The sequence below is a fragment of the Antechinus flavipes genome, chromosome 3 (genome assembly GCF_016432865.1).
Source record: "Antechinus flavipes isolate AdamAnt ecotype Samford, QLD, Australia chromosome 3, AdamAnt_v2, whole genome shotgun sequence".
NCBI lineage: Eukaryota > Metazoa > Chordata > Mammalia > Dasyuromorphia > Dasyuridae > Antechinus > Antechinus flavipes.
Genome location: NC_067400.1, coordinates 37,172,135 through 37,198,850, shown reverse-complemented (window position 1 = coordinate 37,198,850; position 26,716 = coordinate 37,172,135). Strand labels below are relative to the sequence as shown.

Genomic DNA, 26,716 nt, shown 5'->3' with positions numbered 1-26,716 from the left:
TAATTTTCAAAACTATGAAAATAGATCTATCTGCTTTTAGACAAGTATAGTGTCATCATATGACTCCACTGATTTCCTCTCCCAAGTCCAAGGTCAAAATCAATTGTGTCATCAATGTAGGGATTAATATTAATGACTTTAATACTCAAACAGCTAAACTGTATTGTTTTCAAAGCAATGCAAGAAACAATGCATTGGGCCAAACAGTCTGACATGAAGATATATGTTTTGTCCTCTGTGAGACTGGCTTAGAAAAGGTGGGAAGATACCAAAGAGTCTTAGTTTTCCTTAACATTAACTTCTTCAATACTGATTTTCAGCATTTCCCAAGAGGCTAAAATGAGATCCTTAAGTTTATTCCTGGGAAGATGAAGATTGAAAAGGACGAGACTTGACGACTCTCTGCTTACCAATGAAGGCTAACACCTTTTGTCCAACTTAAAAAAAAAAAAAAAAAAAAAAAAGCCAAGTCTTAATTCTCAGTCTCAGAGAGCTATCTAGGACACAGAGTTCAGTGACCAAGATCACTTTACAGCCAATATGTGGCAGAGGCAGGACATAAATGAAGGTCTTGTGGGTTTTGAGGTTGGATTAAAAATGATATCCTAAGTGGTTTTACACTTTAAGAGATATTTAACTAGATTTGGTGTCAATCTGGTTAAAAAAAAAAAACAAAAAAAAAACTATGCAACTTTTTTAGTTTATTTAGTATTTAGTTTATTCCTAGTCACTTCATTATTTTTAAAACTATGATGAAATTTCCTCAACTTTTACCTTTTCTTAGATTGAATATTCTTAAATCCCCTTAGTTTGCCCTCCTTCCATATATCCATCTGTCTTGTCTGAGATCTACAGAAAGAAGTACTCAATTGGAGCACATGAAGATATGGTATCAAAAGATTCTTTAAATTTGAGTTTCAAACTAGGATGACTAGTGAGTATATCCTGAATCCTCATTACCTGATGAGCTCCGAGTTTAATTATTTTCCTCCATAAATACCTGATCCACTTCAAACCAAGTTGAAACTCCAATTCCTATTTTGTTATCAAAATCTCTTCTCTCATGACATCTTGGGAAGTTTGGTGGTTTGGTATGGCATAGGAGAGAGAAGTATTCGTATTTTTTAATACAAGCAAGGCATCCTACACCAGGGATGTCAAATTGAAATGGAAATGGGGTCACTAAACATTGTTATGGTTCCCTGAGAGCCACAGAATAACTTAGAAAAACAATATGCTAACATTATCTATGTTTTACTGTATTTTTACTAATTTTGTTGAATATTTTTCAGTAATTTTAATCTAGATCCAGCTGCACTGGGAAGTTTGTGGGCCATGTCCATGTGTTTAATGCCTCTGTCCCAAATAGCTGAATGTTTTTCCTTTTTTAAAAACTGGCAACAAGTTTTAGTTTATTTAAACAATAAAAATGAAAACAGCTCATTTTAAAGGGTTGTAAACTACCTCCTGGAGACACTTATGGATACACCTCCCAAATTATATTACCTAAAAATTATATGATGCAAGCAGAAAAGATAAATTTTAGAAAGAGAAAAGAATAAAAACAAAAAGAATGATTAAAAGGCAGGCAGTGCTCCTCGATGAAGTAGATCTAGGTTTCAGCCATGAAGATTCAGTTTTATAAGGAACAGCGCAATTTAAGAGCTAGACTGGGTAGGAAAGAAGAGCTCCAAAAGTTAGTAACACAAATAGATTACTTTAAGTCAAAAAAATAAAAGACCACCAAGAATAGGAAAAGACACATTTCTCTATAATAAAATTGGCATTTTTAAAAAAGAGAACTTAAAAACAAATTTATAACACTTCAAACACAAAATCTTTTACTAAATTTGTAAAAAATGGCATTTGAGATCCATTCAGTAATGAGTTTGATGCTTGTACTTTTCAATACAATCCTTGCATTCACCCTTTATGTATTCATGAAAACAAAACCCCAAATAACAACATGCCAAATTATCCACAGTATTGGTACATTTGTCTTCTTGGTCTAAAATGTATCCTCTTTAGGCAATCTTAGGACTTCAAAGAGTCTCAAAAAAGGAACAAGCAGACCAATTATGTGAAATCCAAAGCTTACTTAGCTAGCTACCTTAACCCATCTAGATGCTTCAACATGGGCAGCAGCCACTGTGCAGCTTCCAGGGCATAGAAATTAGTACCCTATCTAGTGATATACCTAGATTTTTTTTATTTTATTTTAGGAATTCCATATTTCACAAGGCATAATGGCAAAGATCAAATATTATATCATTTCTATGTGAGACAAGATATATAAGTTGAAAAACCTAAATTAAGGGTCACTTGACTAAAAAGAGCCAAAAAAGTAACAGGGGAGAAAAGCAGTTCACCAAACAGTCTTGAATGAAAGAGTTAGTATAAAATGCAATGAAGTTGGTTTTAAGCAACTAAATCAACAATATTCATATTTCAAACCTGTATTTAAAATCATGAATATCTGCCCTAAATGTCTACTATAAATAACTAATTATAAAATTATCAATAAAAACATAAGGAATAGTCCCCAATCAAAACTGAATTGGAAATGTAACAGAATGGAGTAACAGCAAGAATTATTTTCCCTCCTCATCTTCAACTCAACTCCATTTAGGACCAACCTAGTTCTTAAGTCAATCATCTTGTTTATAAAAATTCATTTCTTTCTAGATTAGCCAATTTTTAAGATGTTCATGGGCCATTAGAGATCTTTGGTACTTCTCACATAAATCCATGGCAAAAACAACAAAGACAGCAAAATTACACTCATACACAAGCTCTGTGTGTGTGTGTATTTATTTGAGCAGTACATTTTATGGCAATAATTTCAAACATCTCTAAAGTATAAAAAGAATTACTGTTAAGGGTGTAATTAAATGCTGAAATTGCTTTCAGGCCATATAATTTTCTTGAAAACTGGTTACCTAAAGATTCAAAAATGAAAGTACCAAAAAGCTCCCAAAATAGGTTATTTTAAATAGCCTAACTACTGCTCTAGCCCATAGTCTATTTCCATTTACCCCAACTCTCCTCTGGGTCATATCCTTGAGAAGACATAAAAGGTACACAATATTGAATGAGGATGGATCCTAGAGCTATGATTTCATTAGCTTGAGGAATTCTCTGATAAGGAAAAAAACCTACTACCAAATGAAATGAAGCTTCATTATGAAGCTAAGTAACTTGGGAATAATCACTACTGTACTTAATAGCAATTAACTGTGGAAATTGGGTGAATCACAATGACTTCATCTTGTGACTCAATTCTGGAGCTAGCTGAGTTTCCCTCTCTATTCAATTATGGGTCTAATTCATTTTCTGTCTTGTGAGAAAACTTTATCTAATTATGAGAACTAGAGAAAACCTTATTCTTACTGCCTTATTTGAATCCAGCCCTATGTGGCTAGGAAACTGGACTGACCACCTTTCCTTTATACTTTTAACAAAGGACTCTTAACAAAGGACTTATATTATAATGACCAGAGACCCAGTCACATCCATAAGACTGATGAAAAGAATTGTCTCGACTGAACTAGCCCTAACCTGGTCAGTTATTGTTTCTATGTTACGTTCCATGTTTGGGGAATAGAAAATACCTTTCTGAATTCAGAGTATTGCACCTGTTCACTCGCCCCCTCCCTCTAGGAAAGTCCCCAATCTTTCTTCCAATTAGAAATCAGATTACTTCTTGTTGTGTTGTTTCCTTCTAATTATTTGGTCTTATTTGATTTTTTAATAGGAAATATTTTATATCTTTTGTTCCTTTTCCAATAGACAATTCTTTACATCACATATATCCTGTTCATGAAAAGGTCTCATTAGCTACAGCTAATGATCTTTGTTATATATTATTTTACACATTCTAAAGGCTGAGGTTTCTTAAATGGTTTTTGACTTTATGTATGCCTGTATTTTATTAGTGCAGCCAGTACTAATCGAGGATTTGATTTTATAGCTTTTCTGTATATGAGAAGTCTTATTAAACTAATTAAAATTTAACTGGCACCATACGCTGTACACCTTGTAAATCTCCCTTGCTTACAAATGATTTTCTTTTTGATTTCCACAACCTAGTGGATGTTATCAGTCTCTTCTCTGCAACCCATAAATGTGGGAGAGTGACCTCAAAAAAGCCAGGAAACTTTATGTTTCTTGCCAAAGTCCTCAAATACTACCTGTCAGAAACAATATTGGAACTCCAACTTTTTCTGACTGAGAACAGCTCATTTATCCACTATACCAAACTACCTATTTCTAACTGCAGTGATTCAAAGATGGAGAGAAAAACCTCTTCATATACAGCAAAAGCTCAGGGTTTTACATGGTCTGTATGATAGAGAGGTCAAATTTAGCCTTGTCCCTCAACCTGTCTGTCCACTCCATCACATCTCTCAGTGTTTGAGGGAGAAATGAAGCAAAGAGGAACCCTCTGGCCAAGAGGCCAATTAGAGAAAAAGTTTAATCAACCAGCTCTTCAGGTATGCTTGAGACAGAGACCATCAAAATTCTTAACTAGTCCCCAAAGAGCACATATTGTAATACTATTCTGGGCAACAGGCTAGAGTTTCTCCTGTGTTATAATCCTAAACAGCCAGAGTACAAGGAGGAGCAGTACATAAAGATACTGTAGAGGGCCTTAATTCTGGAATTTTAAAGTCTCCTTTAAAATACATTTCTGGAGGCCAAAATGTCATGTTCCAATAAAATATAGGATGTTTTTATGTTCGCTTACTGTAGTAAATCCTTATTTTACCTTGCTTTACTATATATCTTCTTGTGCTCACTCTATCCCTCTACTAGTTCTGATCACAAAAAGGGATCGAAAGGTGATTCTCTCATTTGATCTTCCCCTGCCTTTGTATTTTAACACACTACAAACTATTGGGCAGAGACGAGGATCACATGTTTTTAAAAGAAAAAAAAAGGAATGGAATATTCCAAGGAATATTAAAAGCACATGCAGGAAGAATATTAAAAAATCTTTTTCAGCTTCTCTACAATTTGCAAAAATAACCATTTCTCTAGCCTAAAGAATCCTTCCAAACTTTTCAAAATATGTAAAAGACCTTTCTTAGGTAGACAAATGAAGGACAGAAAACAAAACTAGAACAAGGAATATCTTTAGTCTTGTTAAAAATCACTGATTCTGCACAGCGTAAAAAGATTGACCTATGACCTTTCCCATTCAGAAGGAAGTACCCTCTCTCTCCTTCTTCCTACTGTTCTATATGGAAAAACAACCTCAACTGGATTTTTAACATTTTGACATTTTCTTTGTTCCAAGTTTCCAATCAAAGGGATGCTATCTCAAATCATTTTAGAGGAGACAGATATGTTCAAGAACACAGAAGAATGCTGGTTTAGACATTATCTTCTTGAAGCTAGAAATGCCTGGATATTTGAATAATGTTAATAAGACCGTTTGGCAGACCTGACCTTAAAACAGAGTACAATGCATATTTTTTCCTTCACCAGAGATCAGGAATAAAACCTAATACAAATTCCCTCTAAAATACACAGAACCAAACTCCTTGTACTCTCCACTCAAAGCTTGCAAGTTAACTGGGTCCCAGCTTCTTCCTGGCCTTCTTGTGATCCACAAGGACTGACTGCCCAGGTAGTTAGAAAGAATTAATGGAAACAATAGCAAAGGTTTTGTTTTACTTTACCACCTACCTAGGAAGTTGGAAATCCAAATAAATCCTACCTCAAAAATCTGTTCAAAGTTCTGAAATTCCTGGAATCTTGTCTGAAATCCTTCAGCAAGTGCCCCACCTGTAATATTTAGGTAAAGATTCTAATATGAGATTGTTTTAAAAAGTGAAGCTCATCCTCTCTCTAACATCCAATAATTAATGGAAATCCAATCAAACTCTTTTTGGTCAGTGCCACCTACCTCCCTCAGGCATTCCTTGTGCCTTTTGCTTTCGAGCACTGAGAACTTCCTTTGCTGAAACAAAGAAGATGCGATTCTGTGCTTCAGAGGGATCCACAACTTTGAGCTCCTCCACCAAGAAATTCAGGCATCGCTCCATGTGCTGCCTCCGTACCTGCAGAGGGAGAGCTTTGAAAATCTGTGCTCTTGCAGAAAGAACAACAGTCCCTGCAAAAGGAGGGTGCTAGTGCTGGCTCCATGATTTCTAACATTCCCCTACCAGTTCTGTGAACATTCCTCTAAAAAGGTTAAGAATGTTTAGGCTTAAACATCCAACTTCCATCATGGTCTTCTGCAGAGCCCTATGATATCTGACCTTCAGGTCCATTTCACAAGGCCAGCCAATCAAGGGAATTCACATTTTGGCACTTCTCCCACCTCACAGTCCCACATGCAACAATCTACATTCTACTGGATAGTGAGTAGTGGAAACTCATTCGTGAAATTTTCCTCCCATGGCAGGTGTATAGGAAATAAGTTCAACCTCTATGACTTAAGTAGTTTTTAAGATATTCAGAAAAAAGTATGACACATGAGGTAAAACTAAAACTACTTATAAAATTAATGCAATACAACTGTCTTATCTTAATATCTTCTTTTTTAAATCTCAAAAAAAACTTACTTAGAAATAAAAGGAAAATAAATTCTAATCTTTTAATTGTTTTTACTGTAGTAAATTTAAAGGATTCATATTCAGATCCTTATCACATACATTTCATTCTAAACCAGTGTTCACATTCCAAAGGCAGACCCAGCTTTTAAAATATTTAACTATACAATGCAAATAGATTTTCTGAACTGATTAATTCAATGTTTCTGTGCTCACTTCAGAAATTAAGGAAACATAACTCACATCTTCCATATATTCTGGTTCTGAGGCAGAGGCATCCCAACGGTTATTCAGGATAAAGATATTAGGCTTAGAAAGTCGCTCATTGACCTTGTGAAAAAAGTGTTTTTCCTAAAAGAGACAAATAAATAAATAAATAAAGCACAGAACCCTCACTTTTTCAAATTACATTTCAAAGTTAAATTTTAGTTACTGTGATACAAACATTTTGGATCTCTGAAAAATCACCTACTATAAAGGATCTTAAATGATTTCACATGTATATTCTAACAAAATCAATTCCTAAATGGGGAAATTAAGAACTGACCTTCAGAAGGGTTACACCTGTCTCTGAGTGACAGACTTGAGCAATACTCTAAATCCCTTTATGCTAAATCCCACCAGTCCTAGGACTCTATCAGCCTAGATCTGTGTACCTAGTTAGAAAGGAGTTGAAGAGCAAGCTAAGGCAAGCTGGGAAGCCTGACACTGAATTGTCCACAAATCCAACAGTGGTTTACTCACCCCTAATCAAGACGTGTCTGGTAAATATCTCAATCCCACCCCAACCTAACTCAGCATAACATTTGTGTTTCAATGAAGGAGGACCCAGCCTACTGAATAGCTTGGCAAAGGAATGGAAATCTCACATGGCAAAGCAGCCATGCCCAGAACATACAAAACTGCTTGAAGGTCAGAGGACCTTCACTGAAGACCTTTCTGTCCTAGTCACTTCACCACCTCTGCTTGCCAAAGACCAAACTTGACTTCTGTTATTCTCAGGACACCCTAATCAGAAGAGGTCAAGGGAAGCCTTGGAAATTCTCCCAGACAAGTCCTCGTGGTACAGAGATCTACTCATTTCTACAGAGCTCCCTAAAATAAATCATTGGATGGTCTTTACCCCCAATTTCTGCTACTTTTCAAAATTAACATTGGCAAAATGTTTCCCAATATTAAAAGACAATAACTGCTGAAGTCCTACCGTGTTCATTAGTGTTGACTCTGAATTTGCTACCAAAACGAAGACATCAGCGTCTAAACAAAATTTATCGATCCAGCTATCCAGCTCTGTAGTGACATCTGTGCCTGGACTATTAAGAGTAAGATAAAAATGTGATTATACAATACATTTGAGTGAAATTCAAAGCATTAATTTTTCAAAATCCTTACACTATAAGTGGAAGACATAAATATTAAGTAAAATAGTCTGTACTCTCAATACAGTAAGTCATCCAAAACAATTTCCACAAAGATCTGTTTTCTAGTAAAATCAGGTCTTACCTATAAAAGTGAGATTTATCTCCTAGGTTATAGTAAGCTGAAAATTTGCAATCTGCAGTGTTTGCCTTACTGACCATTCAACATGGGGTTTCTAAAACATGATGGTCATTTGAAATTGAAGGAAAAATTTAATAGAAGTATAACAGCATTTCTATTACTATGGACATGAAAAAAGTAAAGCTATGACTGATCTGGACCTCTTGAGTGCAATGTCCTAACCAAATTAGTTCTATATATTACTTCTTGAAATTATTCCTATTACATAGAGAAAACCAAGCAATATATCCATAGTTCATAGACGGTTGTATGTGAAACAATAGGCCAGAATATTTTATAATTTTTTTTTTATGGCTAAGATCATTTATGCTAGTGTATAAGGTACAGTCATTTGATTTGGGCCAGTTTAAACACACTGTACAATACAGATGGAGAATAACATGGGAGAAAAATATGAAAGGGAACAATTAATAGACATCAAGACAAACCATATAATTAATTTTTCAGCTACAGGTATTCGGAGAAACAAAGAACAACTCGACTGCTAGTTAATCTCTTTGGTTGAAAGATGAATCAGATTCAATTGCAGTCATATAATATTTTTAACAAAATCCAAAGAGTGAAACAATTTGCAACTCATTGAGGAATGGACTCGAGGGAGGGAAAAATGTGGAATTCAATTTTTTTTTAAATGAATGTTAAAAATTGCCTCTACATACTGTAATTGGAGAAAAAATAAAATATTTTTTAAAAGAGGGAGGAAGGATTGGACCTTGGCTGATAGCTCATTCCTGAAATAATTAGAAAACAAAAATCCCCAAACTTTGTCCTTTCTACTTTTTAATCATATGAATTTTTTCTCCAAGATAAACTAAGTGGTACTCTTCAATAATGACAACAAAACAACAGCCTTACCTGTCTACTAAAACCAAGTCGTCCCTCAATAATGCACACTTTGCCTTGGGCCAAAATACATGTACAAGACAACCAGCTTTCAGGTCTTTGTCCATATGAAGAGCATGAGCGAGTTGGTTCACAGTCTGAAAAAAGAAAATAAGACAGCTTCTTCAGATCTTCAAGAGCTATATAAATTTTTTGTGAGCTATTTCTTCTGCAACATCTCAAAAAAGTCAGTGCTATGCTAAGTAGGACACACATTTTCCACAAAGGGAAAGAAGTTTTGAGTTAAAAAAAAAAAAATTATTTATCTTATTTATATTTTATCCATTTTCCAGGGTTATTTCTTTGTCTAGAATGCAGTTTGTGTATAACTGAACTTTACTGTTGTGAGAACTGAGAAATATTTAAATCAGATGTAAAATACTAGATATTGTGGGTAAAAAAAAAAAAATCACATCTACTGACTATGCAAGCTATTGTGGCATCAGGTGACTTATAGTCTTCCTGCTACCAGCATACATCCTTGAGAATTCGGTAAAATTTTCAATATCTTAAAAAATATTCTATGTTGATAAGACTGCCTCTAAGTTTCCTCCCTGAGGTTAAGTGTTGAGTATTATGACTTTAGGCTGTATGTAGGCCAGCCTTGGCATCAGAGAGGCAGGAATTCAATTCCACTTTCTGACACCTGATAGTTATGAAAGCATCAGCAATACTTACCATTTCTCAAGGCCCCAGGCACCAAACTCTTAGACTAAGAACATGAGGAGTTGTTGGTCTGGTATGTCAAAATTTGTACCCCTTCCTAATTAAAGTCAAGACCAAAAGAAAAAGGCTCCCCTCTACCCTCTCCCCAAAAAAAGGATTTTCAACAGGTATAAATAGATGTTTATCCCAAAATACATTGTTGCATTTAGGCAAAGTTTCCTAGCACTAACTTAAGAGAAAAATTCAAAATACTATCATGGTTACAAAGATATTTACATTTCCACAGAAAACATCTTAGTCCTCGTCAATTATGTAGAAAGTAGAATCAAAGAGCAAAGTCTTGAAAAGGTTAATAGTTCCAACCAAGTTTTTCAGTAACAAAGCCCACCTTGACACTTTTCTTCTCGTCTGATCCTTCAGTCATCAAATATGCTTTATCCCCATCTGTTCCTTCTACACTCAGGAAGCAGTTTGTCGTGTGACCAATGCCACTGGGAAGGACTTTGTCCCATAACATTGCATTGATGACAGAGCTCTTGCCACTACTTGTCCTGAATCAAGAGAACACAGGAAAAGGAGAATGAGACAAATGTTTTGAGAATAAAAACTCTTCCTCTTCAAAACTATCTGGGGCCTGTGAGATTTTAGGACTCAAAATGTCAAACCATATTATGACTACTATGTCCAGGATCAGAGTTTAAGATTCTTCTCCTCCCTCCCTCCTCCCCACTTCCTTTCATCCTTATCCCTTTAAATTTATAAATATTTAGTTTTAAAGTTTAGGAGACAAGGGACAGAGAACTTTTCTTTCATGAAGTTCCCTGATGATTGGAACTGGTGAAAAAATATGAAATTTTGCTGGCAGTACCCAACCATAAATCTGTCCCATGTTCTCAGCTAAATGCTCACCGTAGCAAGGCTGTCCTCTGACACAGAAATTCACTTGTCCACTTTCTTTAGCAGTCCTTCCACATCTTTTCATTCCTCAAGTCTCCAATGCTCCCTGACTGAAAATTCTTTTCCAAACTACCTTTCCTCCTTCCTTCTGCTTCCTGACTCCCAATTCTCAGTTAAAATTCCACCTTCTTTGTCATCTTTCTCAGTCCCTCTGACTAATGGCGCTTTCCCACTAGACTACTTCAAATTTATCTTGAATATGACCTGTGTGCATGTTGTCTTTTCCACCAGAGTTCCTTGAGAACAAAAGCTATCTTTTGCCTTTCTTTCTACCCTAGCCCTTAGTATAGTGCCTAGCACTTAAATACTTGATTTGACTTGGCTGCTAGTCATCCAGGTCGAAGACAAAGCTCGTCAATTCAATCTCCACGATAGATCTCACATCCAATTCCTTCTCTTCACTCACAAAGCCATGACGACCATGCTAGTTCAAGCCCTCATGCCCTCTCATCTCAAATATTACAAACTCCTCCACAAACTGGCTCCATCCACCTTTTCCTGGCTTATCATCCACCTTCCTTGCCCTTCACAGACTATAAACTCCTTCAGGGAGATAACCATTTTGTTTTTGTAGTGAAAGCACACAGCACAAAAGCAGGAAATCAATGACTGTTTTTACTCCCACAGCTTCTTGCCCATTAAGAAGATCCTAAGTGCAGCCCAAACCAGATTAAAATATAATTGGGAAATAAATAATTTGACAAAATAAAAATAGAATAAAATATAGATAATATATTTTAAAATTCAGTGAATATGTAGACTGAAGGGATTCTTATATTTAGCTTATTTTTTATGAAAGAAAACATAAATCTCCCACCCTAATAAAAAAAAAAAAAACTCAAGAAAAATAAAGTAAAAGATTTGCTTTTTTTCCCTCATTTTTTTCTTTTTTTTAATCTGAATTTTCTTGTGCAGCATGATAACTGTGGAAATATGTATAGAAGAACTGCACATGTTTAACTTATATTGGATTACTTGCTGTTTAGGGGAGGGAAGTGGGAGGAAAGGAGGGAGAAAAATCTAGAACACAAGAATTTTCAAGGGCGAATATTGAAAACTATCTTTGCATGTTTTTTGAAAATGAAAAAGCTATTATTTAAAAAAAAAGTTGAAAAAGAGAGAATATTTCAGTCACAAATTAGTTCTTTCTCTGGGTATGGATAGAATTTTTCATCAGAAGTCCTTCATAGGACTTTAGGACTCAAAATCATGGATCATTGCACTGCTGAGATTTAGCAAAGGCATTCACAGTATCATCCCAGAAAATTGCTTTTACTTTGTCCACAGTATATTTTACTTTGCTTGAGTTCATGGAGGAGTTTCAGATTTGTCTTACTCTTCTCTCTTCCCCTCCACTGTAAAAGCTTTTTCTTGCCTCTTCTATGGCAGATAAAGTGCATTCCACTTCTTACTTTCCCTCATTACATTCTTCTCTCACCCCTTAATTTCATTTTTAAAAAAATATTATCCCTACATTGACCTTGAAATCAGAAGGACCTGAGTTCAAATCGAACCTCGACACTTAACACTTCCTACCTCTGTGATCCTGAGCAAATCACTTAACCCCAACAGCCTCACCAAAAAACAAAAAAAAAAAAACAAAACTATTCCTTCATATTCAACTCACCCCTGTGCTCTGTCTATATACACGCTTTCCGATTACCATAATAATGAAAAAGTTCTAATGAGTAACTAGTTTATTCTCCCATGTAGAAATATGAACCTTATTAAATCCCTTATCATATCACTTTCCTGATTACCTTCTTATGCTTCTCCTGAGTCATGTATGTGAAAATCACATTTTCTATTTAGCTCTGGTCTTTTCATCATGAATGCTTGACAATCTCCCTCTTCTTCACTGAATTTCCACCTTTTCCCCTGAAGGATTATATTTAGTTTTGCTGGGAAGGTGATTCTTGTTTGTAATCCTAACTTCAATGCTCTCTGAAATATACTCCAAGCTCTCTAGTACTTTAATGTAAAACTTGCTCAATCTTGTATAATCCTGAGAATTTGGCTATAATATTCCTGGGAGTATTCATTTTGTAATCTCTTCTAGGTGATCAGTGGATTCTCTAAATTTCTATTTTCCCTCTAGTTCTAGAATATCAGGACAGTTTTCTTTGATAAATTCTTCAAAGATGATGTCCAAGCTCTTTTTATGGTCAATTTTTAAATTATCTCTGCTGGATCTATTTTCTAGGTCAGTTTTTTTTTCTAATGAGATTTCATTTTTTTGTTTTATTTTGCTTCATTGTATCTTGATTTCTCATAAAGTTATTAGCTTCCATTTGTTCAACTTAAATTTTTCAGGAATTATTTTCCTCAGTGAGCTTTTGTACCTCTTTTCCCATTTGGCCAATTTTGCTTTTTAAGATATTCTTCTCTTCATTAGGTTTTTGTATTTCCTTTTGTACCATTCTCAATTCTCTTCCTCATTTTTCGTCTCTCAGTTACTCCATTGTCAAAATCCCTTTTGAGGTCTTCCATGCCCTGTGACCAATTCTTATTTTTCTTGGAGGCTTTAGATGTAGGAGCTTTGGCTTTGTTATCATTTTCTGAGTATTTTGCCCTTCCTTGTCACCACAGTACCTTTCTATGGTCAGAATTTTTTTTCTGTTGTCTTCTCATTCTCCTAGCCTATAATTTGACTTTTAACACTTTGTGAACGTAGAGCTCTTTTTCCAGGGTGGGGGAAGTTCCAAGCTTCAGGGGTTTTGTGCAGCTCTTTTCAGAGATGCTTCTAGACCTAATCACAAGCATTCTTTTCTGCCCTGGAACTTTTAGCAGTGTCTCTGCCCCATTAGAGCTGAAAGATCAAGTGTGGTAAAGCCACAATAAAAACAGATGTGAGCAGAGGCCTCTAGAAGCTGCCATCGTCATCACTGCCCACTACTGGTTTCCCAAGGCCCTCCATCCTACTGACAAACCTTTCCTGCTGACCTTCCAAATTGTCTTTAGTGTCTCTGGGCTGAGAGATCCAGAAGCTGCCAGATTTGGAGGTCCTTAGGTAGATTCCCGTTTTGCTATTGTGGGATGGGAACAGCACTGGCACAGTCTGCACCAGGATTCCCACCCTCATGCCACAGACCTTTCCTGCAGCCCTTCTAAGTTGTCTTCAGCTAGAAAATGTTCTATTCCATTTTGGGAGGTATTCTGATGCACTAAAATTTGTTTAGAATCATTATTTAAAGGAATTTGGAGCAGTTTGAGGGAGAGGTCTGGCAAGTTCCAGTTTTTACTCCACTACTTTGGTTCCACCTCCAAAAGAACAAACTTTAAAAAAGACCTGAGGATGCATTCAGGTAGAAAGGAAGCTGATAAGGAGATCCTGGGAGAGATAAGAGATGACAGGATGAAGAGCAAATTGAGAGAGATTAGCTTTATCAAGGAGTAATGTTACCCCTTCCTCACTTAAAAAAAAAAGAGAGAGAGAGAGAGAGAAAGGATGATAATATTAACTCTGCAAAGTATGGGGAAGATTAAAGTCTTCAATAACTTGAAAAGACGCGACATGACTGAAAGCTTGAGAAGGGAAAAAATCTGGGAGAGTGAAATAGACCAGGCCTACTAGGTCCCATAATATGCCAAGTATTCAACATGGTATTATGAAGTACAGTGTGGTACAGTGGAAAAAACAGTGACTAGAAATCAAAATATGAAAGCTCTGATTTCCTATCATTTCCCAGCTATGTGACTCAAAATAAGGCATCATCTTCTTAAGTCACATTGTTCTCATCAGTAAAACAGATCTAAGAAAATTCCTGCTCTGCCCAACTCAGTTCTAAGAGACAAATGCTAAAAGAAATAAATTCACTTTATGAATGAGAAGCATTAACATTCTGGATATGGCATTCCACTAGGCATATCTTAGGCAAGAATACTGTGTTCCTTGTTGTGGCATACACCTAAGCTAATCAACATCCTCTGAGCCATGATGCCTTTTGAGTCTCTCACTCCCATACTTTCCACTCTGATAATATACCATAAAATAGTGGCACCAAACTGTGCCAGATACTTCTTAATGAATACAGAAGAAAAAACAAATTCACACAGTATGACTACTAAATTCTTTTCATCTCAAAGCTAAGAACAATTTTTACCTTAATATTTTTAATAGATAATAATCCTACTTTACATGTATTTGTATATTATCTGTTGTAGATTTCATCTTGAAGAATTAAGTCTAAATATGCTCGCTTGCCCTAGTCAAACAAGTTTCGCATATTCAAAACTTAGCCACGAGAAATACAATTATTTACATTTTCATAGAAAGACATCCCAATGATCAACTGTAAATGACTTCGCTAGTCTCAGCAGTACAATGATCCATGACTACTCTGAAGGACTTATGAAAAATCCTATCCATAACCAGAGAAGGAACTGATTGTCTGAATATACTTTGAAGCAATCTCTCTCTAATTTTTATTTTTGAATTTTTCTTGAAGGGTTTTTTTTAGGATTGGAGATCATTGCTTTCTTTCACAACATGACTTTTATGGAAATGCTTTGCATAATTCCCTTTGTGGTTTCTTAATGAGGGCTAGCAATGGGAATAAAGAAAACTCACAAGTTTTAAACAACAAATATTTTTAAAATTTTGTTTTAAATGTCACTGAGGAAAAATATTAAAGTAAATTTTAAAAAATAAAACTAATTAAACAGTAGATGTAATTTTAAAAAGACATCATAATATTATAATCCAAATTATATGTTATATGCTTATGTTCTGAAAAGAATTCTTTTTTTTTTTCAGAGAAAAAACTGAACAAAGTTTGACTTTCCCAAAGATGAAAATTTCAATAAAGGAAATGGATTCTTGTTTACTTTAACAACTACATGACACTTAATAGAAAAAAAAGTTACCTGCCAAAAAATGCCACTTTCATGTGCCTCCGGGCCAGCACCTCACCAATGACTGATAGTTTATTCTTATAGCCCTGTATTTCTTCCAGATCATCCTCGGTAGCTATCCGTTCAAGTTCTGGATTCTTATATGTTGCTATAAAATTAAGAAGGTATTAATTAGTACAAAGAATAAGACATGATGCATTCTAGGTTACTAATACAACAGGGATACATAGTAATTATAGCTCTGGTATCTCACTTCACACCCTGCACCTCATACCCTAGCAAATTGACAAAAGATGAGAGTCATCGGTAGAGAGTTTGTGTGAAGATAGGCACAGTAGTGTGTTGTTGTTGGAATTATGAATCAGAACAACAATTCTGAAAAGCAATTTGGAATTAAGCAAACAAAATGACTAAAATGTCCCTACTCTTTGATCTAAAGTTTATATCATAAGGAGGTCTTTGATTAAAAAAATAAAGGTCCCACTTATACCTAAAAATATTTATAGTGGAGCTTTTTGTTATAGAACAGAACTGGAAAAAAGTTGATGCCCGTGAATTGGCAAATGGCTAAAAACAAAAACATTCATAGCACATGAATGCAATGGAACATTATTGTACTGTACAAAATGATAAATGTAATCAATACTGACAAATTTGAAAAAAGTAACATGAAATAAGCTTAGAAAACAATATACACAATGACACACATAAACAAAATTAAAAATGAATATGGCAAAATTCTAAAGCACTTAAGTTTCACAGAGGAGCTATGAGACCCAGCACTATACCTCTCTTCTGCAGAGTGAAAAGGTACATAAGACATCTTGTCACACTCTTTATATATCAATTATGCTGATATTTTCTCCTCTTGTTCTTTTCCTTTATAAAAAAATACCATGTGTTATATGGGATGGCGCTCTGAGAAGGGGAGGAGAAATATCAAGGGAAACTATGATATATAAAAAATACACCAACAAAAACTTATTTTAGATTCCTAAAAATGTGATTGTATAGCTGTCATTATTAGAGTTTTTGGTCATGAGAAAGTCTTCATGACCCCATTTAGGGTTTTCTTGGCAAAGATACTGTAGTGGTTTGCTATTTGCTTCTCTTGCTCATTTTACAGATGAAAAAATTGAGCTAAGAGGGTTAAGTGATTATAGCACCAACTATGTGCTCTGCACTTAATTAGTAAGATATTAAATTTAGAGTATGCTGAGCTCTTAATATATGGAAATCTGATTATCTAGGGAATGGAACGTATTTGTTAATGGTCAAATGGGTCATATTCAAATGTACTTCAAAGTCTTCCTAGCATATTTATAAAGGCTCAAAAGTTTAGTTTGTTTATGATTATGTGATGATCAACTGTGATGGATGTGGCTCTTCTCAATGATGAGGTGATTCAAGGCAATTCCAACAGACTTTGCATCCACATCCAAAGAGAGAACTGTGAAGATTGAATGTGGACCGTACTATATGATGATCAATTCTGATGGACATGGCCCTCTTCAACAATGAGATGAACCAAATCAGTTCCAATAGAGCAGTAATGAACTGAACTAGCTACACCCAAGGGAAAGAACTCTAGGAGATGACTAAGAACCATTACATCGAATTCCCAATCCCTATATTTTTGCCCACCTGCATTTTTTATTTCCTTCACAGGCTAATTGTACACTATTTCAAAGTCTGATTCCTTTTGTACAGCAAAATAACTGTTTGGATATGTATACATATATTGTATTTAACTTATACTTCAACATATTTAACATGTATTGGTCAACCTGCCATCTGAGGGAAGGGGTGGGGGAAGGAAAGGAAACGTTGGAACACAAGATTTTACAATTGTCAATGCTGAAAAAATACCCATGCATATATCTTGTAAATAAAAAGCTATATTAAAAAAAAAAAAAAAAGGATTGAATGTGGCTCAAAGCATAGTATTTTCACTTTTTTTTCCCCCTGCTTTCCCTCCCTTCTCCTTTTAGTCTGATTTTTCTTGAAACAACATAATATGGAAATGTTTAAAAGGACTACACATATTTAATCTACATTAGGTTGCTTGCTGTTTTGGAGAAGGGGAAGATAAAAGAGGATGAAAAATTTAGAGCACAAATTTTTACAAAAATGAAATGTTGAAAACTATTTTTACATGTATTTGAAAAAATAAAATACTATTTTTAAAAAGTCTGGTTTGTAAATCTTTGCCTTAAGTCAAAAGCAATTTACTATCTAATAAATTCATGTCAGCATTACTATTAGCCTTTTAATTCAAGTGGGTTGACAAGATATATACTGGGCAATTGGGCGTTTATCTGATTCCAGATATGGGAGAACTTACCATCTTACCATTTCTACTAATTTATATAAGTAATGAATTCCAAAGTAAAAAACCAGCTGGGTTTATTGTGGATGATTTTTTCCATTTATTTTCAGATTTTTTTTTACCATTAGCTTCGTAATTTCTTTTTTTTTTTGCTCCATTTTCTCATCTTTAGTCTTACTCTTTAACAAGAATAAATTAGGTGCTAGCAGTCAAAGTTTTTTCCAAACTGTAAATAATTGATTTCTAAAGCGAATACCACTAGAATTCCTTAATCACTGTAGGGATTCCTGATACCATCAATAGGCTAAAAGGTCCTGTCCCATGCACTGGGTAAGATGCAATTAAGATGTCCCTGCTATCCAAAAAAAATCTACTTGATGTTTTTGAGGAATCACAGCACTGTTAAGAGAAATAACTGTCTTGGTAAGATTCTTCATTTTTTAGGAATCAAAGATGCACAATTGGGTGCCATGTCATGTTTTTTTGCCATTTTGTTTTGCAACCTTGACTTCCTTAATTTCTAATACAACAATTAAATAAACAAAAAACTATTAATACCCTTGTCCCCTTCAAATTTCATATAAAAAGTAACTAGTGAGCTGGAAATATTTATGCAAATAGAAATCAAGTTCATTTTGTCTTTTAAACCATTAAGCAAAAAATACAATGTGATTCATTGAAGAAAAGTGTTACTTTTGATTTCTTTTCAGTTTAGTATTTAGAATGATATGCAAATTATTCTATATCTATATGCATATGAAATCAGAACTTATTGTTAATTCTGAGGTGAGCCAGAAGACCAACTATAGTGAACTTGCTGTACATTTCATTTTCATGTCAGTTTCATAATCAAATCTTGAAGGAATGGGGACCTTTGGAATGGTTTCTTCAGCTCTCATCCAAAATATCTTTCTTGGGGATTCAGAAACTTGTTTTTGAATCTTGAATTCAACAATATTTGTATAACCTTAGAAAAGTTCTTTGGCTTCTCAGAGCCTAAATTTCACCATCTGCCAAACTGGATCATGTGAGTCACAACCTTTGTAAGATCTAAATTAAAAGATTAAAGTTAGAGGGGACCTTTAAAGGCCACATCATCCTCCATTTCACAGATAAGGAAACTAAAGCCCAGTTCAATGATGTGTCTCTATAAGTCCAAGTTTTTTCTGCTTCAAAAATAAAATCCTCTAAGTTTTTTAGCAAAACACATTCACTCTCTCAAATATACCTTAAAATGACACAAACTTGGAAAACAAAAGTATGTTTTGTATTTAGATTTATATTAAGTAAAATTAGGTAGATTTAAAATGTAATAACATTTACATTAAAATGTAAACAAAATTTTCTGGAAGTTTGGAAACTTAATTCGCATATATGAGGGGTCTTTATATAAAAGCTTCTGAAACACTGCTACATGATCAACTTTATAACCACTAACCTTCAACAAAATTTGTGCCTTCAGTCACGTACTCCAGTAACTGGTCAAAGATGGCAGTAATCGTCTTTTTAGCCAGCACAAAATGCTTCAGTGGAGAAGTGGTTGTTTCTGCCATTTTTAACTGTGAAAATGACAAACATCAACTTGGCTAAGGGAAATGCAAGCACAAAGATTGAGTATGTTTAATGAAGCTATTTCACACAAAATCCTTTATTTTAACTGATATGGAAATAAGTACCTACTATGTATCAGCCATACTGCTAGCCACTATGGATGGATACAAAGTCAAAAATAAACTGGTCCCTGACCACAAGGCGTTTTTATTCTAATAAAGGAAACTTCTATAGTTGCATATCAAACAGATAAAAAGGTGGTGATTGTCATTGGTCTTTGGTTCTTGAAGAAGACTATGATTTCAGATAGGTGATGCCATAGCATGCCAGTGAACTGGATTTAAGTGAGAGAGCTGGGCAAGGTCAGCCTCACTCCCCTCCAGAGCCACCCAGGTCCAGTGGTAAGATATAGATCAGGAGGATTGGAGAAGGCCCCGGATGCAATGGGGTACCTGGTCTTTTTAAAATAAGGTCATTTTAACAGGTGCCAGTTTGACTGAGGCAGCACCCAATCAATTGAGCAAAGCTAGATAAGAAAACAAGCAGATAAGGGAAATGAGCAGAACCAGGAGATCATTATATACTTCAACAATGATACTATTTGAGGATGTATTCTGATGGAAGTGGATTTCTTCGATAAAGAGAGCTAATTCAGTTTCAATTGATCAATGATGGACAAAAGCAGCTACACACCCAATGAAAGAAAACTGGGAAATGAAAGTAAACTGTTTGCATTTTTGTTTTTCTTCCCGGGTTATTTCTACCTTCTGAAGCCAATTCTCCCTGTGCAACAAGAGAACTGTTTGGTTCTGCACACACATATATTATATCTATACTGTGACATATTTAACTTGTATAGGACTGCTTGCCATCTGGGGGAGGGGGTAGAGAGAGGGAGGGGAAAAGTCGGAACAGAAGTGAGTGTAAAGTTACAATTTAATGTTGTAAAAAATTACCCTGGCATGGGTTCTGTCAATAAAAAGTTATTTAAAAAAAACAAGCAGAGAATGGTTTCTTTTACCTAGTCAAAATATATTTATCTTGGGCAGCTAGATGGCACTATGGATAGAACACTGGTCTTGGAATCTTGGGAAGTTCAAACTCAGCCTCGGATACGCAACACTTATTTGCTTAAGCCCGACTATCTCATACCCAAAGGGGAAAAAAAATCCAAAATATACGCATCATCTTGAGACCTTCAGAGTTTCTTTCTTTATTTTTTGCTGGGACAATTGGAGTTAAGTGACTTGCCCAGGGTCACACAGCTAGGAAGTGTTAAGTGTTTGAGATCATATTTGAACTCAGGTCCTCCTGACTTCAGGACTGCGCCACCTAACTGCCCCAACTGTTATTCTTTAAGTTTATTTCTTTAAATTTTTGGCCCTCAAGTTTCTAACCAAAACAGAAATAATTGCTATTTACTTTAACCCTGAGCCAAAAAGGGATCAAACAAGGATCGAGTGGGATTTGGGACCTATTGCTGGTCAATCAATGAGAACCAGGATGATTTAAGGGCAGGTCCTACCCTAAACCACCAAGATATCTTTAGAGGGATAATCTTGAGGAAGAAAGCACCAAGGGAAGCAGGTTGAGGCAGGAAAGGTTTCTTTTATAAAAAAATTTTTTACAAAAAGTAATTTAAGTTTTGATTCCAAAGCATGGCCATTAGCCAATCAAACCCTATATTAACAAACAGGGCGATACAAAGACAGACAAATAGTTCCTGTTCTTAAGTTGCTCACAGCAAACAACTAACTATGCAAACAAGCTATATATATGTGTGTGTATATATATATATATATGTAAAATATAAAACTGGGTGTACTCTCAGAGGGCAAGACTAACATTACAGGGAAATCAGAAAAGCTTCTTAAGGAAGAGTTTAGCTTTGACCTAAAAGAGGTAGGATAGCTCAGGGACAGAAATAGGAGGGAGAAAACAAGAGGAATGGAGGAAAGCCATTGAGAAGGAATGGAGAACTTTTCTGTCTTGGGCCTTCTCCCTTTATGCCGTTTCCTGTGCCCATCTCACCAACTGCCATAGATTCATTTATCATCTCTATACTCATTCTCAAGTCTATCTGTCCAACCCCAAACTCGCTCCTGACCTAGTCTCATTTCCAACTGCCTATTAGACATATTGAACTTTATAGATATCTCAGAGACATCTTAAATATGTCCAAAACTGAACTCATCCTTCCCTGTAAATGTCCAAGTTACACAAGCTCAAACTGATGTATCATCCTTTCTCTCTCCTCCCCATATCCAATTTGTTGACAAGGGCTGTCAATTTTACCTTGATAACATCTCTCACACATTTCCCCTTCCCTTTTCTGACACTACCACCAGCCTGGTACAAGACCTCATCAAGCCAAGCCAAGCCAAGCCAAACCGAGCTGAGCCGAGCCGAGCCTTCAACAACCACAAGTCTCTCCTCACTGCAATCCATTCGGTATTCAGCTGTCAAGAGGGGCCTAAAATGCAAATCTGAGTACATCATTCCCCTACTCTACCCTCCCCCTCCCCTCAACAAAATCAAAATGACTCCTAATCATCTTCAGGAGCAAATATAAAATTATCTTTGACATTCAAAGTGCTTCACAATCTTTAGTGCTTTTCCAATCTTCTTACCAACAGATACTCTGCATTGCTGCTATTGATGCTAATGCCTTCTCTTGATTATTTCCAATACATCCTGAATGCAGCTCATTTGCTATTTGCATGTTGTCCCCCCTGTCGACTGTAAGTTCCTTATGCAGGGACTGTTAAATTTCTTTGTATCTTCCAACACTTAACATAATATTTGGCACATAGCAGATGCTTAATGAATGTTTGCTGAATGGATGGGGTCAAAAGCCAGACTGAAGGGAGTTAAGGAAATGGAAGGTAGTTTTCTATAGGAAGAAATCCAAAAGATTGGAGAGCATTCTGGGCACGGGTACAGATGGGTACAAATGGTACAAGATGGGAGCTGCAGGTTAGATGAGGTCAGGTTAGGAAAAGCCTTAAATGTCAGGAGGGACTTGGTGTTTGATCTTTCTTTCCAAGCTTCTAACTATGGTCTTTGCCACCATGACCAAGAAGCCTTCTAACCCTGGGACATCCCTCCCCCCAAGTCAGCCTCTTTCTCCCATTGGCAAGTTGCTTCTCTGGCCTCATTTGGGGAAAGAGCCCCCGGCCAGTTGTTTTTCGGACCCTCGTTGGCTGGGTTTCCAGCTCTAGCTTTAGTGACCATGCCCCTGTCTCCGTGCCTTTCTGCCATTTCTTTTCATCCCCCTTTGCCCATTAAGTTGTAAGGGACTGTCTTTTGCTTATATTTGTATCCCAAGGGCTTAATACAATTTTTTGCCCATGGTAAATGATTAATAAATACTTTCTGTTTGTTTGCCCGATCCTAGGGATTAAGGAATCATTAGTATTTACTGAGTTTCCAATAATAGGTAATTTTAGTAAAAAAGCAAATTGTAAAAGAACAGATTTGTCTACAATATTCAAGGTTTTATTTCAGGTACACTCTCGTTGTTTGTCCTTCATTCTGAAGAGGACCATGACATCTGGGAGGAATGACATGCAAGTGAATTGGATTTAAGTGAGGAAGGATTGTGCAAGGTTACCAGCCTCCAGCCATCTGGGTCCAGTGGCAAGACAGTGATCAGGATAACTGGAAATGGCCCTAGATGCAATGGAAGACCTTGGCCTTTTTAACTAAGGTCTTAACAAATAAGAAGGAATATGTCCATAGACTCTATCTGGAGCTGGTCACCAAGAGCCCTTGTGTACTCTGATGCTCCAGTACCTGCAGGTTCTGGCCTTCCATAGGCCTGGAATTTCATCAGGGTGAGTGAGTGGGCAGACTAGATTATAAAGGCCTTCCAGGGACAAGCCTTTGCCAACTTGACTCAACCTGCAATCCATCTGTAACCTTTCCACCTTGGACAATAGAAGTACAGAAGCTTCCAATTTGCTGGGTTAACCACTGAGAACACAGAATTCATGCCACCGTATGACTAGGCAGGTTTCTATATTTGGGGTTAGTTAAAACCTTGAAGACCTGCTAGTTCAACTCCTCTCCTTTTAAAAATGAGAAAACTGGGTACAAGCAAGTTAAATGACTTGTCCATGATCATACAGAAGTAATTTGAACCCAGGTCTTCTGACTATAAAGTCAATGTTCTTTGTACCCTACAAAATCAGGTCCTAGAGGAGAATTGGAACAAAAAATGCCCAGTTTCATTTCAATGAAAACACCATGGTACAGTGTGTAGGAGGAAGTGGAGCCGGTCTTCCAGCTTGGCTTTGCTCAAGCTTGCCATGCTGGGCAAGTCACCTTCCATTTCTCCCTCTTATCATTTTTGGCTTCAACGGAATCAAATTATACTGTAAACTAGTAAAACAAAAATTTCCAATTCAGAGGATTCTTAAGAAACTCTGTATAGGAAAAGAAAAGAAAAGGAAAATGTCCAGCAGACAAGGAAAAAGGGGTCTGGTTTACAGGTTTAACAAGTAGTAACTTTAGGTAGGTGCCAACTAGATTAGACAACAATTAAGTCTCTTTCTGGCTCTACAATTCTATTCTTATCTTGAATTACAGAGATTTCAAGAGAATATTTTTCTAACGTTTTTCAGGATTATCAGGAAATTAGGAATCAAAATTTACAAGAATTTAACTGAAATTACAACAGACAAAAAGTCATCTACTTTTTGGTTAACAGAATCTAATAATCACCTTCTAATGCTATTGGTTTCTCTCCTAGTAAAACTAATGGGGAGAGGGGGAGGGAAGTTGTCAGTCTTTGTTAAAAGAATACAATTTGTTTTTAAATGAGAAGTTTTGGAGAAACCTGGGGAGTTATTTTTATCCAGCTGACTCTAATTCTTACATTAAGCTTTCTACTCTAGCCCTTTAATAGCGATAATCCACTTTAATTATGTTGTCACTACACAAGACTAACTCATCCAGGTCACTGGATAAGGGAAAAACAAGTTAGTAGACAATACCTTAAATCACCAAGTTTCTGAAAAGGGGCAGAGCCTCCCTGGAAAGTCTAAAAACGACTCCTAAGCCCTAGAAGCAACACAAGAAGGCAAATGGCATTCATTTTTGCTACAAACCACCAAGGACAGTCGGGGCAAAAAATGGACTGAGGTTTAGAGCCAGGCCATTAACTGCTTCAGGGAATGGAAAAAGACTCTCTTGGCTTCTTCCCATTAAAAAATCAGCAAGGGCAAATCACTACCACTCAGTCTAATTTTGGGCAGCTGAGCATGGGTATAAAAGCACCAACCACAGAGACAGATAAAGTTAGAACAGGACAGTGCTTCACATTCCCTGTGATTAAAGACTTGGTACAAGAGAAATCTCAATTAACAAGCATTTTTAATTAGGCCCCTGGAGAAGCAAGGAATTCAAAGGGAAAAGAACTCAAGAAACTTACCTTTTTCTGGGGAATGGAGAAAGAGGAAAATATGTAAACAGATTAGTGTATCCACATTTATTTAAGGACAGAGTATCACTAACCCCAGGGGATCAGGGAAAGGCTTCCCAGGGAGGGTAACTCAAGAGCTGAACCTAGATAAAAGGGCTGTAGAGAACTATGTGCACAATGGCAAGAGATCCTCACAGCTGGGAGTATACCCCATTAGAACTGGCATCTACGAGATCAATTATCCCTTTATGGATAAGAAATAGGCACTCAGGTGGTTAAGCTTTAGAGCAAGTATCTAAATCAATCAACAAGCATTTAAGTGGAAAAACTAAGTCAGGAAGATCTAAATTAGATTTCCTTCTTCCTACTCTTATCTTTCTCCTGTAAAAGGAGGAGAATAATAGCATCGGCTTCCCAGGGATTTTTCCAGGGTGGGAGACGACATGTAAAGGTATTTACGAGAAAGCATTACAAATGCCTCCAGTCAAGAGGCGGCTCAGCAGAACTTGGCTCGGAGTTTAGAGAATCCGAGTTCAAATCTAGCCTCGGACTCTGGACCAGTTGGACGACCCCCATTTGCCATGATCGGCTGCCACTCCGTTGTCTTTCGGAAGGAAACCCCACCCAGAGTCAGCATTAACCCTTTTTCTAAGACACCTCCCCCCATCCTGAGGCGGAAGCTGGGAAGGAGCATTTATGGAGCACCTACTGTGTGCCTTCACAAAGCCTCCCGGAAAAGCCTCCCAGGAGCACCAAGGCCTCTACCTCGAGGATCCCACAGCTTTGCCCTATGCCCCCGGCAGGGGTTCATCGAGAGGATCAAACCCCGGCCGAGACGGCGCGGCCGGGCCCGGGAAGCTGGCCCAGGCCTCAACTGCCGGCCCGGGCCCCCTGCCCTCCCCCTTCAGGGACCAGCCTCTTAAGGCGGCGCTCGGGAAGTCCACTTCTTCCCCCTACTCCGCCTCCCCCCTCTCCAAGGATCGCAGCGGGGGACCACCCGCCCAGGGGCCTTGTCGCTGAGCGCCGGCGGTCGGGACGGGAAGTCGGAGACGGGAGTGGGGCCTGACCTGCGACGACTCTCCCGGTCCTAGTCATAAGCCGATACCCGCCGCGGAGCTGCTCTGAGGGCCCCGATGAGCCTCATCGTCCCGCGCCGGGAGAAGTCGAGGCCGGACCAGGGGGCGGGGCGGGGGAGGAGACCTCGATCGGGGAAGGGCGTGGCGACGGCCGGAAGGGGCAGGGCAGCTTCCGGGCCCCACCGCCCCGGTCTGGGCTATAGGTGGCCCGAGCGGCGGAAGTGCGCGGCTTTTGGGCGCCATGTTTATTAAGGGCGGAAAAAGGGCAGCGTCGCCGCTCTGGCGATTGACCGGGAATTCACGGCCAGGTGTTCCTGAACATGGGTGTCTCTGACGTCACGCTCGCTCTTGGCTAATGACCGAGCGAGCGCAAGGACTAAGTCACAGGAAGACTCGGGGGCGGAGTTTGGGGGAAACTCGGTGGCCACTCAAAGAGCTCCCCGACCCAAGCCAACCCATCGTCTTTCTCCAGCCCCGCTCCGAGCTCACCTTGGAACCCTCCAGAGTTGAGGAACTCAACAACTTACAGAAGCACCCGCTCTTCTAATTATTGTAAAGTTTGGGGTGACTTCAGCTTCCCCCAGTCTCCCTGATTGAGCCTGATGCCTCCTGCTCGTGACCGCCCTTCCAATTAAGCGAGGCCCTGGACAGGGGCTTGACCTTGAGCCCCCCCTGGCGGGAGGCTAACCTTGAGCTGCTCGCTGAACCTCGCAGTTTCCTTCTCTGTAACAGGAAGGGGCTGGACCTCTTGGGTCCGTTCCAGCCCTAAATCTGTGATTTTGGAAACGATCCCAGCCCTTCAGAAGCTTCTCCTGGGGGAGGGAGGAAGGGAAAGTTGGTCTCCAGATTAAAAAAT

The 26,716-nt window shown here is 37.4% G+C and overlaps 1 protein-coding gene across 1 annotated transcript in view; it reads right to left on the bottom strand.

The window, feature by feature from the left end:
- The window catches only part of MFN1 (mitofusin 1), a 39,821-nt gene extending 13,876 nt beyond the window's left edge, over positions 1-25,945 (bottom strand). Inside the window, exons 1-9 of the mRNA XM_051983207.1 lie at positions 25,852-25,945; positions 19,247-19,367; positions 15,492-15,627; positions 10,057-10,219; positions 8,976-9,100; positions 7,765-7,873; positions 6,804-6,911; positions 5,912-6,065; positions 5,723-5,790 (exon numbers count right to left, since the gene is read on the bottom strand). Coding sequence (XP_051839167.1) covers positions 5,723-5,790; positions 5,912-6,065; positions 6,804-6,911; positions 7,765-7,873; positions 8,976-9,100; positions 10,057-10,219; positions 15,492-15,627; positions 19,247-19,361 — 978 coding nt within the window. The 5' untranslated portion in view covers positions 19,362-19,367; positions 25,852-25,945. The remainder of the gene's footprint in view (positions 1-5,722; positions 5,791-5,911; positions 6,066-6,803; positions 6,912-7,764; positions 7,874-8,975; positions 9,101-10,056; positions 10,220-15,491; positions 15,628-19,246; positions 19,368-25,851) is intronic.
- Positions 25,946-26,716: the final 771 nt, after the last annotated feature.